This window comes from Mytilus californianus, unplaced genomic scaffold (genome assembly GCF_021869535.1).
Source record: "Mytilus californianus isolate M0D057914Y unplaced genomic scaffold, xbMytCali1.0.p SCAF_9, whole genome shotgun sequence".
Lineage (NCBI taxonomy): Eukaryota > Metazoa > Mollusca > Bivalvia > Mytilida > Mytilidae > Mytilus > Mytilus californianus.
The window spans coordinates 83,486,518-83,504,368 of record NW_026262745.1 but is presented as its reverse complement, the minus strand read 5'-3'; the positions used below and the strand labels follow the sequence as shown (position 1 = coordinate 83,504,368).

At 44.6% G+C, this 17,851-nt stretch overlaps 1 protein-coding gene across 1 annotated transcript in view; it reads right to left on the bottom strand.

The window, feature by feature from the left end:
* LOC127715836 (polycystic kidney disease protein 1-like 2) overlaps positions 1-17,851 on the bottom strand; it is an 84,561-nt gene that overhangs the window by 14,165 nt on the left and 52,545 nt on the right. The window contains exons 18-19 of the mRNA XM_052221970.1: positions 1,819-1,979; positions 783-969 (exon numbers count right to left, since the gene is read on the bottom strand). Of these exons, the coding sequence (XP_052077930.1) occupies positions 783-969; positions 1,819-1,979 (348 nt within the window). The remainder of the gene's footprint in view (positions 1-782; positions 970-1,818; positions 1,980-17,851) is intronic.

The following is a 17,851-nucleotide window of genomic DNA, read 5'->3' as shown; positions in this document are numbered from 1 at the left end:
ACGTGCATTATTTCATTGTTCTCCATAATATTCAATTTGCATTATCTCAGAAAGAAAATTCAAAAAAGTAACATTTGTGTATTTTTTTATTTGATATTTATACGCAGCTATGTATGATCTGTTCACTTCTAAAATTTCACGAGAACTGAAGAGATTGTCAAATTACGTACTAATGTAATTGTTATAACTTCAATTTGCTAATATATGGTACAAAACAAGACTATTTGTTTCGTTTTATCACATTTAAATCATTTCCAGAATTTACACAGGACATCGAACAATATTTTGTCTTCTTGTAAGATTTATTTTTTATGGTATCTCTATTATATAGTCTAGCTCTTTTTTCTACTGTACGATTTTCATTCGCCTTTATATACCTTGTATTTGCCTTACCAAGTCAGGTATATGACAGTTGTTTTCCATTCGTTCGACGTGTTTGAGCTTTTGATTTTGCCAATTGTTAAGGGACTTTCCGTTTTGAATTTTCCTTGGAGTGCAATATTTTTGTTGTTTTACTTTTTGTTATGTCACTTTCCAGATGAGAAAGAGAAATTGAGATCTCGCAAAACTAGTTAAATCATAACCCATGTGTATGTGCCTAGCCCACATTTTTGTTTAATTTATTCGCAACATTTTAGGACTCGTGGATATTTAGAAATTGATTTACAATCCACATTTCTAAATAAATGTTATAAAATGCAATTCATGTGCTTAAATACCTAATACCTTCTAGTAATCTTGATAATTAAAAAGAAATTATGTCTTACAGAAAAATATTTTACCTGTAAATTGATGTTTTCTCGTAAGACAAACATAAAAGAATTTTCAAATTTTCCGTCCTTTATTCTCCTATCGATATTTTGTTTGCTGCATGGTATTATAAAACAGGTCAAGTCTATAACGTTGGAATAAGACAGGAATGGTACTGTCAGGATAATCAATGTTTCTCCTGATCTTTTATAACCAAATCTTTTGCAAAATAAGAGACAATTGTATTAAAATTATACCGTAAAAAAGTTCTTAATATATACTATTATTCTTTATCAAATATTGTTAAGCATTGGTTGTAAAAAAATATCTGGGAACTAAACTCAACAAAATATCTATTCACCAACGGTACACTTAAAAAATAAAAAAAGAGCATAGAATGAGGACGTTTGTAAAGAATAAACTATTCAATACCAACTACCTGTTTGTAGAGCAGTTGCAGAAATATGAAATCCAAAAAAAATTCTTGTAAGTGAACTAAAAAAATGTAGCCCATTTCAAATATCATCAAATTAAACTAGGTTTTAGCATCGTATAAGACACGTTGGCAGCATTTTGTCTGTGCCTGTCCCAAGTCAGGCGCCTGTTATTCAGTGGTTGACGTTTGTTGCTGTATATCATATATGTTTTTTGTTTATTGTTTTGTACATAAATCAGGCCGTTAGTTTTTTCGTTTGAATTGTTTTACATTTGTCGTGTCAGGGCCTTCGTTTAGGCTTGCTATGAGGTGTGGGCTTTGTTTATTATTAATGACCGTATGGTGACCTACAGTTGTTAACTCCTTTGTCATTTGGTGTTTGGTGGAGAGTTGTTTCATTGGTAACCATACCATATCTTCTTATTTTTATATGATAGCACATTTCAAAATTTATATATTTACATTGAATTTTCTTCTCCGTATTTTAGAAAATAGATTTTCTATAAACATACAAACGGTCTACCTTTATTCTAAAACTTAGAAATTAGAAACATTGGAAATGAAAGGCTTTCTTCATTTATAGGTAATGTTTCTTTAATATCAATATGTGGAAATGATAAAGATATACATACACGTATTTTGTAGCAAATCGTTGGCGATCAACATTCAAACAGTCAAGCTGGACTTTCCACTTTTTCCATTGAATTAATTTGATCATTAACCGTCCTAAGATTTTGTGGTTTTCGACTTCACGTTTTTCCATTTTACTGGTGGCACTGCATAGTTTCTCAATCTAGTAAAGTAGTGAATTCATTTTTCACGATAAAATCAAAATGGTTCTTTAAGAGAAATAAATGAAAATAACAACCCTTCTGACGGCCAAGAACATATGAAATGTTCTACACATCATTGTTTTAGAGTAGGAATGTCACATTGTACATTAAACAATAGTTATGTCGATTCAAATTCCAAAATAGTCGCACTTGCAGCAATCAGTTTGCCAAGAAGCAGTAACGGAAATACAAGTAAACACAAGTAAGACGTTAATACATTTATAAGCAATTATGCGGTAAATATTTTACCAGACTCAAGCTAGCGAACACTAAGCCAGCGAACAATAAGATGCATCAAGCTAGCGAACAATAAGCCAGCGAACAATAAGAAAACGCGCCAACATGATCATGCCTAAAAACCGAAGACTTGCAATAACACAAAACGTCCTTTTAATTCTAATGAAACTAATTTCCAGTAGGAGAACGAAATGCAATTCCATTTTAACACAGACAAAGTTAATTAGTTATTCGTGTATCTAATACAACTGTTTTTTAACCGGACATCTAAAATTCCTATTAGGTAATCCTTTCTCTTTTTAGTGCTGTCTGATTAGAGATGGGTTTGTTGTTTTTATAATAATGAAACTAAACTAGTGTACATGTAACGATACAAATAAATCTTCTACTTTACATATGCGTTTGAAAAGAAAAGAAAAATAAATCATCTGATTTTGGAACGTCCAGTATTTTTTGTTAGATTTTCTTTAGAAATAAAAGCATTATACGCAGTTTTCTTCTTTTGTCAAAGAACTAGTTCATTTTTCTAATTATTCAAAAGTATGTCGTCACTCTGGTAATGTATTTACTATATTTCGAAAGGAAGAGTGATAAGTGTAAGAGAGGCACCCAAATAGAACGAAAAAAGAATTGACATAAAGATTTTGGTCAAAAGTTGGGGTAGGTTGACCCTACCACCATCCAATTTTAATTCATAAAAAAGTCCCTACGGCAAAGCTTTTGTCCACACTAGGTACAAATGATAGGCAATTGCCTAAGGTTGCCTGGACCCAAAGACCTAGGCGGGTAAAGTTACGGAACTTTCATAATTGAGGTCCAAAGTTGGGATATGGTGACCCAACCCCCTCCCTTCTTTAATTCATAAAAAATTTCCTAAGGCAAAGCTTTTGTCCACGCTAGGTACAAATGATAGGCAATTGCCTAAGGTTGCCTGGACCCAAAGACCCAGGTGGGTAAAGTTACGGAACTTTTGAAATTGAGGTCCAAAGTTGGGGTAGGGTGACCCTACCACCACCCAATTTTAATTCATAAAAAAGTCCCTACGGGAAAGCTTTTGTTCACACTAGGCACAAATGATAGGCAATTACCTAAGGTTGCCCGGACCCAAAGACCTAGGTGGGTAAAGTTACGGACTTTTATTATTGAGGTCCAAAGTTGGGATATGGTGACCCAACCCCCTCCCTTCTTTAATTCATAAAAAAGTCCCTACGGCAAAGCTTTTGCCCACACTAGGTATAAATGATAGGCAATTGCCTAAGGTTGCCTGGACCTAAAGATCCAGGTGGGTAAAGTTAAGGAACTTTTATAATTGAGGTCCAAAGTTGGGATATGGTGACCCAACCCCCTCCCTTCTTTAATTCATTAAAAATTTCCTACGGCAAAGCTTTTATCAACACTAGGCGCACATGATAGGCAATTGCCTAAGGTTGCCTGGACCCAAAGACCCAGGTGGGTAAAGTTAAGGAACTTTTTTAATTGAGGTCCAAAGTTGGGGTAGGGTGACCCTACCACTACCCAATTTTAATTCATAAAAAAAGTCCCTACGGCAAAACTTTTGTCCACACTAGGTATAAATGATAGGCAATTGTCTAAGGTTGCCTGGACCCAAAGACCTAGGTGGGTAAAGTTACGGAACTTTTATAATTGAGGTCCAAAGTTTGGATAGGGTGACCCAACCCCCTCCCTTCTTTAATTCATAAAAAATTTCCTACGGCAAAACTTTTGTCCACGTTAGGTACAAATGATAGGCAATTGCCTAAGGTTGCCTGGACCCAAAGACCCAGGTGGGTAAAGTTACGGAACTTTTGGAATTGAGGTCCAAAGTTGGGGTAGGGTGACCCTACCACCACCCAATTTTAATTCATAAAAAAGTCCTTACGGCAAAGCTTTTGTTCACACTAGGCACAAATGATAGGAAATTGCCTAAGGTTGCCTGGACCCAAAGACCTAGCTTGGTAAAGTTACGGACTTTTATTATTGAGGTCCAAACTTGGGATATGGTGACCCAAGCCCCTCCCTTCTTTAATTCATTAAACATTTCCTACGGCAAAGCTTTTATCAACACTAGGCGCACATGATAGGCAATTGCCTAAGGTTGCCTGGACCTAAAGACCCAGGTGGGTAAAGTTACGTAACTTTTTTAATTGAGGTCCAAAGTTGGGGTAGGGTGATCCTACCACTACCCAATTTTAATTCATAAAAAAAGTCCCTACGGCAAAACTTTTGTCCACACTAGGTATAATTGATAGGCAATTGCCTAAGGTTGCCTGGACCTAAAGACCTAGGTGGGTAAAGTTACGAAACTTTTGAAATTGAGGTCCAAAGTTGGGATAGGGTGACCCAACCCCCTCCCTTCTTTAATTCATAAAAAATTTCCTACCGCAAAACTTTTGTCCACGTTAGGTACAAATGATAGGCAATTGCCTAAGGTTGCCTGGACCCAAAGACCCAGGTGGGTAAAGTTACGGAACTTTTGAAATTGAGGTCCAAATTTGGGGTAGGGTGACCCTACCACCACCCAATTTTAATTCATAAAAAAGTCCCTACGGCAAAGCTTTTGTTCACACTAGGCACAAATGATAGGCAATTGCCTAAGGTTGCCTGGACCCAAAGACCTAGGTGGGTAAAGTTACGGACTTTTATTATTGAGGTCCAAAGTTGGGATATGGTGACCCAAGCCCCTCCCTTCTTTAATTCATAAAAAAGTCCCTACGGCAAAGCTTTTGCCCACACTAGGTATAAATGATAGGCAATTGCCTAAGGTTGCCTGGACCCAAAGACCCAGGTGGGTAAAGTTAAGGAACTTTTATAATTGAGGTCCAAAGTTGGGATATGGTGACCCAACCCCCTCCCTTCTTTAATTCATTAAAAATTTCCTACGGCAAAGCTTTTATCAACACTAGGCGCACATGATAGGCAATTGCCTAAGGTTGCCTGGACCTAAAGATCCAGGTGGGTAAAGTTACGGAACTTTTTTAATTGAGGTCCAAAGTTGGGGTAGGGTGACGCTACCACTACCCAATTTTAATTCATAAAAAAAGTCCCTACGGCAAAACTTTTGTCCACACTAGGTATAAATGATAGGCAATTGCCTAAGGTTGCCTGGATCCAAAGACCCAGGCGGGTAAAGTTACGGAACTTTTATAATTGAGGTCCAAAGTTGGGATATGGTGACCCAACCCCCTCCCTTCTTTAATTCATAAAAAATTTCCTACGGCAAAGCTTTTGTCCACGCTAGGTACAAATGATAGGCAATTACCTAAGGTTGCCTGAACCCAAAGACATAGATGGGTAAAGTTACGGAACTATTGTAATTGAGGTCCAAAGTTGGGGTAGGGTGACCCAAACCCCACCGAATTTTAATTCATAAAAAAGTACCTACGGCAAAGCTTTTGTCCACACTAGGTACAAATGATAGGCAATTGTTTAAGGTTGCCTGAACCCAAAGACCTAGGTGGGTAAAGTTACGGAACTTTTATTATTGAGGTCCAAAGTTGGGATAGGGTGACCCAACCCCCTCCCTTCTTTAATTCATAAAAAATTTCCTACGGCAAAACTTTTGTCCACGTTAGGTACAAATGATAGGCAATTGCCTAAGGTTGCCTGGACCCAAGGACCCAGGTGGGTAAAGTTACGGAACTTTTGAAATTGAGGTCCAAAGTTGGGGTAGGGTGACCCAACCCCCACCAAATTTTAATTCATAAAAAAGTCCCTACGGCAAAGCTTTTGTCCACACTAGGTACAAATGATAGGCAATTGCCTAAGGTTGCCTGAACCCAAAGACCTAGGTGGGTAAAGTTACGGAACTTTTATAATTGAGGTCCAAAGTTGGGATATGGTGACCCAACCCCCTCCCTTCTTTAATTCATAAAAAATTTCCTACGGCAAAGCTTTTGTCCGCGCTAGGTACAAATGGTAGGCAATTGCCTAAGGTTGCCTGAACCCAAAGACCAAGGTGGGTAAAGTTACGGAACTCCTACATGTACAACTTAGGTCCAAAGTTTGTAGACCGTATCTCCCAACTTGAATTCTTAAAAAATTTCTCACGGCAAAGCATTTGTCCACTCTAGTAACAAATGATATTAATTGCCTAAGGATGCCTGGACTCGAAGAACCCGCAGGTGGGTAAAGTTCCTGAACTTCTACAACTGATTTCACATTTGGTGTTTGCACACCTTATCACATCCAAAGTTTAATTTTGTCAAAAAATCATTTCGGTTAAGCGTTTTTCTCACTAGGTACAAATGATAGGCAATTCCCTACGTGTTACCTGGAACAGATGGGTCGGGTGGATAAATTCTTGGAACGTTTGCAACTGAGGTCCAAAGTTTGGAAATGGAGACCTTTTCCCCTCAAAACTTTAATTCGTCAAAACAATTCTCTACGCGGCAAAGCTTTGACCACATAAGGTACAGATGAAATTCAATGGCATAAAGTTGGCTGGATTCGATGAACCTGGTGAGTTAATTCACGGAACTACTGCAACTGAGGTTCAAAGTTGGGATAAGGGGATCATTCCGTCCAAACTTTAATTGTTATAAAATTTCCTACGACAAAGCTTTGATTTTGTCCATACTATGAACAAACGATAGGTTAGGCCTTGAAGTTGCCCGGACCAGATAGCGGAGGTGGGTAAATTCACCGAATTTCTTCAAATGAGATTCAAAATTAGGGTATGGAGACCCCCACCCTCCCAATTTTACATGTAACCCTTAACAGATTCCTATGGCAAAGCTTTTGTCTTTTGCCCAGACAGTAGTGTGAAAAGGCCGATTCTGCCGCACTCCCCCATTTTAAGGAAAAATCCTGCATAGGACCCCTAACCCCGAGGCTAAGATGCAATCCGACAGCGTCCCTTCTTAGCGTTTAATAAATCATGACTTTTGTACAGAATGGTTTCGTCGACACAGATGACTTCATCATCGAAGACACCTTTCAGGAAAAGGTGCAGGACCAGAATCAGGAAGCCATCAAATGGAAAGACTTGCCTACCGAGGTGATCTATAAGATCTTGGAGGTGGCTGAAGTGGATGGTAAGTTTGGGAAAAGCAAAATCCTCACCCTGAAGGACCGTCAAGGTGAGACCAGTAGAGTATGGGCTTGCCCCACGCTTAATAAGGAGAAATATTCTTTACAAGGAGCCTTCGTACGAAGCACTGGGTTCAAGCTCTGCAAAAAGTCCAAGCAGGAGTATCTCTCATACGATCTGTTGAGGAAGTAAAAAAAAAAAAAAAAAAAATAACCGAGGGCTAGGGGTAAGGACGCAAAATTTCCCAATCCAAAGCGGATTGGGAAATTTTTTTGGTCACTTAACACTTTGATCTGGAGGGTTCGGGAATGAGCGGGGAGCGAGGCGTAGCCGAGCGAGGCGCGATTGGAAGAACCCTCCCTACGGCGCATGCGCATTCAATTCTTCACTAATTGGGGTAGAAGGTTGACGAAGCTGATCCTTTTAATCATAGCAGTTCTTCAGGCAGACTGCAGGAGCACCGTCTTCACCTGCCAGCTGGAACTTGTAGGTTTTGGCTAATCGCACGGTGTCTCGATGCTTCTTTTTCTTCTTGGCGACTCGGCGTGAGATCAAGGACAGAACCATTATCCCCGTGACACATAGACAGACGAGGGAACCTAGGGGAATGGATGCCACGGCACCCACACCGGTCAGAGCAGACCCCATGGTACCACTGGTCAGCAATAGACTGCCTACGCAGCACCCACCCAGGGCAATGGAGATGACCTTATCCAATCGGTTGTAGATCTTCAACGCATGCTCATATCTCCGGATTTCTGCGGTGAGCTTTTCTTCCATGCATGCGATATGACTGGCATCTACTTGATCCATTTATTTATAGGAGCATACCGAGGAGGGGAATATTTTTGAAGGGACTGTTAGCACCTAAGATCAGACCGGCTCCGTCGTGGAATTGCTGACCACGCTTCAAGTAAAGTCCATCACCATAGGTGATCCGGGCGTTTGAGGGTTTGAGGTAGAGACCGTTGCCACTAGGTTTCACGGTGCAAACGCAACCACCACGTTTCAGGTACAATCCAGACCCTAAGGCCTTGTTGACGGCTACACCACCCAGACCACTCAAGGCTCCAACACCCAAGGCGGGTAGAATGGTTTTTGCTAACATGGGAAGTGCCCTCATTGCCAGCCCCGCCAACATGGGTAGGAAGCCACCTACCTTCTGCATGTTTTCCTTCAATTGGGTCGCACTTAACTTTAGGACCATGCCACCAGTACCCTTCTGTAGAAGCTTGGCGATCTTTTGAACCTGGCGGGTGGTGAGCCACATCTTGTGTTCGCCTTGCAGGTTTGCGTGGGACAAACGAATGGAGACCGGACAACCTTTCTTGGCAGCCTGTTGTAGTTTATCAGCTTGACCTTTTGTCAAGTTTAAACCATGTTCGTGATTTATTTATACCTCACGAAGATGAAAGCGAATGGTGAGATGTTCACCCCTGAAATCGATGGGCCTACCGTCTTGATCGGTGAGATACGTTTGCATGCGATTGATGGTTCGCAAGGTCACTGGCAAGTATACTAGATTCTTAGGGGTTTGAATGATCTTCATACCAGGACCGTCTGCGGGAAAGAAGCTGTAGATGGTAGACTGCTGTGTACCATTCACATAACTTCCATGGATGATATCACTATTCACCAGAATGATGTTGATGCTGATGATATTTACAATGTGTTCCCCTTCAGTATAGCCGTTTGTGATCATATCGAACATGTAAATCTGCCGCTCGAATCCCAAGACGGTGCTGATGCTATTGACAACGTTGAAGTCTACTTGATAGTGTCTGGCGAGGGTCAGCGTTGCTCTTAGGGTCGCCCGGTTGGCATCGATGATGATCTTCGTTTTGTGTTTGTTGAGCCGTAGCCACCGCTGGATCTCATTGTTGATGTCTTCGATGTCATAGGAACCTGTGCTCATTGCGATGGGAAACCAGTTGGCACCATCGTCGGGGGAGTAACGGAAGGAATTGTTACTTGTATGAATGTTGGGGATGGAGTTATAGGTTTCCAGGTTCACCAATGCCATTTCGTAGGTCTTGGATTCCTTGAGATGTAGTGGGGGGTTGAACCGGGTAAGGATTTGGCTATCGTTTCCAGAGACGATGAAGGAAAACCCATGCTTTGGGTCGGTATTATCAACAATTTGCTGCAACAATGTGTTGTCCATTTATTTATGGTAGACCATTGTCACATATTTTTGCGTCCACTTTTCGATACCGTCATACTGCTCCTTGAGTTGTTGACCAGTCTTCACTACGATCGCATAGACTTCGGCGGGGCGACTGGTAAAGAGGAGTTGTAGGTGAATTTTATCCATTTACTTTTTAGTACACGACGTTCATCTTCTGACCATCGGATTCAAACTGTAGGATTCTGTCGGAAATAACAAGTGCAAACGCCTCGGTGTTGGCTGGAACATTGCGGGCGAATTCGGCCCGGATCTGAATGTCTACCGTAGATTCTTTGAGACGCTCAGACTGATGACTCACATCGATTACAAACAAGGGGTACAAGTCGATGTAATCGGAGGGATTAATACCACCATTACTGAGGAGACTGTCCATGTTGTGGATTTTCTTTCTGAAGTCAGAGGTCTCTTTGAACACTCTGGCGATGCTATTTTCGTTGAAAACTGCATTATAGTCAACTGCCGGATAACGTTCAGCGTTGAGGGTGACATGGATATTTCGCAATCGACAGTGATCGAACACGAAAGCATTATGGGTTTGGTCACCACTTTTGTAGGTTTGGAAGGCAACAATGATATATCTAGGCTTTTCGCGACCACTATTGGCAGCTAGGCGGCAGTTAAACTGTGAGGCTTGGGGAACGGCTAGGGAATCACGCTGTCTCAGTGGATCTTGGATTTACTTTGGATGGTTTTGTACAGTTGCATCTTATTTTCGTCTGAGGGGGTGACGTGAGGGACGAACCACGATAGTTTACTCAGGACAATCTTTGCCGGATCGTTGACGGCAGCTGCTCTCAGAATGGCATTAGCATTTGAATCGCGAACGAGTGAGAGTTCGTGCCAGAACCCGTACATTATTTTGTTGTAATCATCTGCGAATCCAAAAATATGTTTTAGGAGGATGGCAAACAAAAACGATCCTTTGTTGGTGGGCTTGGTGATAATGTATCCATGGCGGGCTGCAAATCCATTGTTCTCAGCCTCAGCATCGGTGGAAGAATCCTTATACCACAGTTGGTTGAGACCCTGCGATTTGGAGAAGTCGTCGGGGTAGGTTAACATTCCGAGCATAGTGGTGGCGATGCCGGGGTCGTTAATATGTTCGATCTGCTGACCGGAAAGCCTGTAACTGATGCTCTTGAAGAGATACATGATACCTTTATGGTTGAGCGACACAAGATCGCCATCGGCATATGCTGTGTCATCATTCTTGAGAAGTCGACCTTCCACCACGAGATAACTCTCGGCGGGGTATAGGAACAAATCCTGGGTTTCGATTTTGATTCGGATTTCAGCACCGGCATTGTTCAGCTGGGCACCGGCTTGTGGTTCGTATTCTCGAACCTGATATTCCTGGAGACTTTCGTCGAAGGTCAATCCTTCGGTGATTGTAAGAATGTTAGACATAATGTATTTGTTTATAGCGTTGGACGAAGTCATGAATGGTTTTGATACCAGAGCCGGAGATGAGATTGTTTAACCGAACTTGCTCTGGCTTCTTGCGTTGAACACTAGGCTGTTGAGGGGTTTTACTGCGTTTTCTGGGGCGGATCACTTTATTAACCACATGGTCGACGCCTTTGGAGGCTCCTTTTTCAACACCTTTCAAGGCCGCATTGGTGGCAGCATTCACGGACTTACTTCCTAGGGTTTTGGCGGCAGAGGAAGTAAACATGCGTCCAGCCAAACTGGCGATTGTGTCAAACAGTCCTTTACCACCGTAGGCGTACTTTCGAGCGTAACCTTTCTTGATTTGCAACATTTATTTATAGGATGCTACGATGCAGTGCCTTATATTCCTCGATGCTGATATGTCTACCCTTCTTCATAGCATCGATAATCGACACAATTTGGTTGCGCACACCATTATTTCCTGCTCGGTATGCTGCGGCACACAGTTCCAAGCGATCAAGAAGCTGCTTGAAGTTGGAAGGAAGAAATATGGTTTGCAGCCCACTACCAAACTTATCCTTCTTGTAGATGTGGGATACGATTTCCTTCCACTTGTAACCCTTATTCGCCTTCGGGGTTCTCGAGAGGGTGGAATTGCCTTGATACATGGCACCGGAACTTTTCAGGATCTGTGCATAGTTCTCTAGGTCTTCGGGCTCGAACGATTCTGGATTCTTTTTGACCATGAGTTCCCATAGGCCGGGGGTACCTTCGTAGCGCACTCCATCCACGAAAATATCATCACCACTGAACTCCACCGGTGAATTCCCGATCATGTAGGTGTTGTCTTCAACCCTCAATCCGAATGTATGGTCAGCCTCCGGAGTCGTACCGAGTTTGAGGTATTGCTGAGCTAAGGGTCCAAGTACGGTGTCTGTGGTAAATGCAATGGATAGCGGATCAGCAAACTCGGCTGGTGGGGGAGGAAGGGCTGGCACCGCTGCAGGAAGATCTTCAATCGTCTTGGTAATCTTTGAAGCTGCTTCCCGCTGAGCCTCAACCACAGGCTTAAACACCTTGGAAAGGTCTAGGCTGAGTCCAATCTTGTCGAGACGATGCTGCATATTACTGGCTTGAATCTTCCGCTTGGTGTCTTGCAACTCCCTGGCAAGTGCCTCACGCTGCTTAGGGTCGGTAATCTTGATTAACGTCATTTACTTATAGGATCGAACGCTGTTGAACGCCCCTAAGCGTTGGATTGAACGCCCCTAAGCGTTGGATTGAACGCCCCTAAGCGTTGAATCGAACGCCCCTAAGTGTTGGTTTGAACGCCCCTAAGCGTTTGTGTGAACGTCCCATAGCGTTGGTTCGATCGCCCCTAAGCGTTGGGTCGATTGCCCTTAAGCGTAAGGAGAAACGCTCCCAAGCGCCTGGGGGAAGGTTCAGACGCCTTTCCCAATCGCTAGGGGTATCGACCGTATCCACTACGGCCCCCTTTTTCTTTGCAAGATTAAAGTGTCTACCACATAGGTCTTTACCAGGGCGGCATGGCTATGTGCACTGATGGCATCGAATCGTCTTGGTAGGGCATTGGGGTTGAGGAAAGCGCTCCACCTTACCATACAGACGGCCAGAGTTCCATGCGTCGAAATCACCTCCACTGCTATCGATCGGGCGGATGATTGTTACACCGCATTTCCAACACATACTTGTCATATCGACTGATTCCCAATCGTGCTTGCATTCAGGGGGTGGTCGTGAGGGCTTGGGATCATTCTCAAACTCCCGATCCAAGTCCCGTTGATTCTCCAGGAAAAATTCCTGCAAGTGATCCATTTTTTTTTTTTATTTTATAACTCATAGAACTCATCTAATTTGTATCGGTATTTCCCTGCTGACTTGGGGCTTGTGAGATCGATGGTTACAAATCCATAGGGTTGGGACCAGCAATGCTTACACAGAGCGTCAAATTGTTCCTTGGTAAGATCGTTGCAGTGATCGCGCCGAATATGGTCGAGATTCTTTGCGTCCTGCTGGAAGAGGCAGAGGAAGTTTGCATTTTCTCGGATCGATTGTCGGGGTAGTTTGAAGTAGTTCTGACACAGGTAGAAACAATCGACGTTGTTGTGGCGACCGCGCACGTAGTTGTCTTCACACGTGTTCTGTTTGCTCAGCATCAAGTCGTCAAACACCATGAGGTTTTTGCGGCTGGGATCGAGTTCCCGGGGGTCTAGTACATCGCTCGCTTGCTCGAAGAAAAAAGTGTCGATACCACTCGGGTGTCGTGGTGGTGGTAAGGCGTCGACCACATCGATCAACGAGTAGGGTGACTTGCTCTTGCTCTGTAGGAGGTCTCGAATATCTTCCTTAGGGAAGCCTTTTCCCAGCGCTTGCTGCAACAGCTGGTAGATGGGCTGGTGAGGTGATTTTCCGAAGATGTACAATCGATCGTAGTCGAGCCATCCATCGCGCAGGAGTAGGTTGTTCAACAGCGTTGTTTTACCACAGTCCGACTTCCCAATGATCAACCCTCTGATCGACCGCTACGGAAGGAGGTAGTGATTGCTCCTCTTGGGGGCGTTGGCACTGTAGGAAATGTAAATAAAATAACGATGATCTTCTGCGTAAAATGTCGTAGGAAAACGGACACAGTTAACCCTGGTGAAACAATTACCAGCAACGGGCGACGGAGGAAGTTTGGCAACTGCAAGGTGTGCGGTGCCAAGAAGTCTCAGTTTGTTGCTACAACCGGTGCAGGGTTCATGAACAAGCTAATCAACCGATTACCAATGGAAATGCATCTCCCCGGACACAACTTCACCGGGCCAGGGACTAAACTTAGCAAGCGACTACTCCCCGATTGCACCCCGAAGGCTTGGTCAAAACCCATTAATCGAGTGGACCAGGCTGCATATCACCACGATCTTTGTTATGCCCAGCACAAGGATACAACCGCACGCAACTCCATCTGTGACAAAGCTATGCTAGCCTCGCTTAACACCATTCCCAACCCTACCACACGCGAACGCATGGACAGCAGCATCGTCAGACCCATCATCGGTACCAAAGCTCGATTCGGTCTGGGTGTTAAAAAAAAAAAGTTCGCTAGACCGATGATTTAGCTGAGGAGTTGCACAAACCAGTTCGACGTAAGTTTCAAAAACGCCGTGTGGTAGTGGGTGGTGTGGATGAGACCTGGGCGGCCGACCTTGTTGATATGAGTGCCTTTTCTAAGGACAACAAGGGAAATAAGTTCATCCTGAGCATCATCGATGTCTTCTCCAAATATGGCAGGTTGATACCGCTCAAAAACAAGAAGGGGGTGACGGTGGGGGATGCCTTTCAAGCGGTGTTCAAGGAGCGTGTGCCCAAGAAGCTTTGGACAGACAAAGGCACTGAGTTTTACAACAAGGATGTAAAGCAGCTGCTTCAAAAGCATGATATTGAGCTCTACTCCACCGAGAATGAAGAGAAGTCGAGTGTGGTTGAGCGCTGGAATCGCACCATGAAAGAGGGATGTTCAAATATTTCTCGGCCAACTCCACGCGCACCTATATCGATGTCCTGGACGATCTTGTTCGCCAGTACAATACCACCAAGCACCGCTCCATCAAGATGACCCCTGTCGCCAAGAAGGGTGAGGATGGGGAAGAGGACCTCCAGATATATCCCCTAAGGATATCCAAGAACACCGGCGCGCAGCACGTAGATCTCCTTTTCCTAACCAGCGATAGCAAGCAGCATTACTGCTGGATCAAGATCTTGTCACGACTCTTGAGCTCGCAAGTGAGGGAGCATGACAACAAGGTGTATTGGAACCTTTACGGCAGCATACCTCCCATGAAACCACCGCGATTTCGTGCTGGCGACAAAGTCTGAATCACAAAGAAGAAAGGTACATTCGAGAAGGGATACACACCCCGCTTGACCGAGGAAGTATTCACCATTTCCCTAGTGTTGAACACTCAGCCGCCCACTTATCGACTCAAGGATTTCAGCGGCGAGGAAATTCAGGGATCCTTCTATGAGCCCGAACTTCAAAAGACTGATCAAAACATCTACCGCATCGAAAAGGTTTTGCGCCGGAGAACCCGGGAAGGGATGAAAGAGCTTTACTTTAAATGGAAGGGGTATCCCACAGAATTCAACTCTTGGGTCAAAGCCACAGATGTGCAATAGACTAGTCAAGTTTTCTTGTCCTAATTCATAGGATAGGAAAACTCTGCTGTGTTACCTTATAATTTCATGAGTTCCGCCTTGATTCTGTCGATGCGCCGGTCCTTCTCAGATATGGAATCCAATTCGCGCCGGCTCCTGTCCGTCGTGTGATAAGACTTCACCTTCTGTTCGATGGTGTTGATTTTCTCTTGAACCGCCATGCTTAGATCCACATAGCTCTTTGCATACCATCCTTTTGTCACCGGTTCATGTGCCGCCACCCCCTCTGGATGATTAACGATCGAGTGTCCCTGCATATCCAGGGCACCACTCATCATACCGCCGGCCATAGGCAAACACTTCGCCACATCTTTCTCGAGACCATTCAGGTGTTTTTTTTCCCACGCCCCGAGCCCTTTCGAGATTGCTTCAAGCGCAGCCTCTATGTCATTGATGTCTTTTATACCATCTTTCATTTGTTGGGTTACCCACCGTTTTGTCACAGCATCCGAGCTGTCCTTGGGATGTCCTAGGCTAGAAATGCGATTGTCGTTCATATCCAAATCCTGTAGCATTCGCCGAAGGGATGCACGCTTTCTTGCATGGGATCCAAACTTATCCATTTATTTATAGAGTGAGAAGACTGCGTCCTCCAGCGACTTTCCGGCCGCAAGCATCTTCAACACGTACAGGCAAAAATGACCACACCCCACATCCTCTCGCTTCTGCAGTTCATCGGTGTTGTATCGGATCTCAGGCTGTAAATAGTCTACCATCTCGTCAGGCGGTGGCAATCCATAAGAGTCAAAGTAATACTTTGTCGGTCCGCGCTTGTACCAGCAAGTCCAATGCGTTCCAGGACCTTCCCAGCTATCGTGATTCAAGATTCCACATTCGATGCGGTGCGGGCTGGATGGTAGGGTATCTCGCATGAACACCCCTCTGAAACGGGATTCCTAGGGCGGCCGGATAGTCTCTCCAATTCCTTATTTGACAGGGGCTTGTGGGGGAGGAGGATGCCGTGCATGCGTATGCTGCTCATTTATTTAGGTATGGGCATTCACACCCGTCAAAGAATGCCAAGTGCAGAAGAGGAGAGATGGGCATCCGCACCCGTCAGAGATTCGATAGTGTCCGTGGGCGAGGGTGCTGATGCCGTCGGATAGGATGTGGCGCTAGGTATCCTTGGCAGAGAGGGCGACCTTGTTGATCTCCTGGGTGTAGATCTGGTGGAGGTGGCTGCGGATAATATTCATGGACTTGAAGACCTCCTGCTGCGTGTCGAGGCATCTCTTGTAGTCGTCGAAGGTGATGTTGCGCTTGATGGTGGTCTTCGCGACTCCTTTGGCTCTCTTGGTGGCGGCGCCGTCATCCATCTTGTAGGCGTACAGATGCGGCCAGAGTCCCACAAAGTCGGTCATGCTCTTGCCACCGCACTCGTCCTTGAACATGCCGATGATCTTCTTATTTGCACCGACCGGAATTCCGGAGGGGTGGTCGGCCGAATAGTTCGACGTGTCGAATTTCTCCTGGACGTGGGGAGCGATATCCTTGTAGAAATCCTCGGTTCGGATCTCGTAGGCCAAGCTGTCGGTGTCGGTGAAAAGCAGCCGGGCATCGTCGCCATACATCTGCCGCACGAATCCGTAGTGGAAGTCACACATCAGGATCTTCGAAATATCCAGGATGCATGCTTCCAGGTAGACGGGCTTATCGAACTTGAGCTTCGTCTTCTTCATATGGACGGCTACCAGGTTCTCGATGATATATGATCGTCGAGGATGTCCTGCTTAGAAAAGTGGCACAGGCATCTGCGGCAGAAAAAGAGCTCGTGCCCGTGCTCCCTCACTTGCGAGCTCAAGAGTCGTGACAAGATCTTGATCCAGCAGTAATGCTGCTTGCTATCGCTGGTTAGGAAAAGGAGATCTACGTGCTGCGCGCCGGTGTTCTTGGATATCCTTAGGGGATATATCTGGAGGTCCTCTTCCCCATCCTCACCCTTCTTCAGACCATCATAGCCAAAGACGTTGATGTTAAGGTCTGCATTCCGCCTCTCGAATTTATCGATCTCCTTGAGGGATACTGGAAAGTCAATATCATCGAATTTTAGTTCATCCCCCCACTGCTTGTACTGGCTTACGCGGTGTGTCGACTTCTGATCGACTTCCCCATGATGTAGGGCTGAGAGAATGGCCCAGCGGAAGCACTCCTGATCTTGGTTTTGGATGTTGATGACGGCCTTCTTCTGAGCGAGTGGCTTTGGGAGTGGTATGTGGGAGCTGCCCCTAAGTGGCTTAAATTCGTTCAGGTGGATCTCTAGCTGCTCGATGTGGGCGAAGGTCCATCCACTACCCTCACGCATATACCTTGACATGCTTTCCTTGATCTTCCTTACCATAACCACAATCTCGAAGTCGAGGTCTGCTGATTCGGTGATGACTGTCAGGGCTGATCTGAAGTAAGGAATGACGTAGGTGTTCCCCCCAGTCGCGGGATTCGTTTTAACCAGCTCCACTTTCAGTACTAGCTGTACCTTCAAGCCCTTCTCTCGGGTGAGGGCATCTTCGATTGTCCTGGAGATGGTGCTGCGACTTACCTGGAAAAACGTTTCCAAATCATGCTGCTGGAGCGGGTTAATTCTGACTGTGCCAAAAACTCCTTTCAATGCATCGCGTCGGTCAACTACCTTGATGTCGTCTTCCAATGGGGCATTTTCGATATCCTTCTTCACCAGGTCGGTTAGGGCGGCTCTTCCTAGTCGGGAATATTTGGTGATTCCACGTCTTTTGGCGATGGCCTTCAGCTCCTTCTTTGTGAAGACCTCTTCG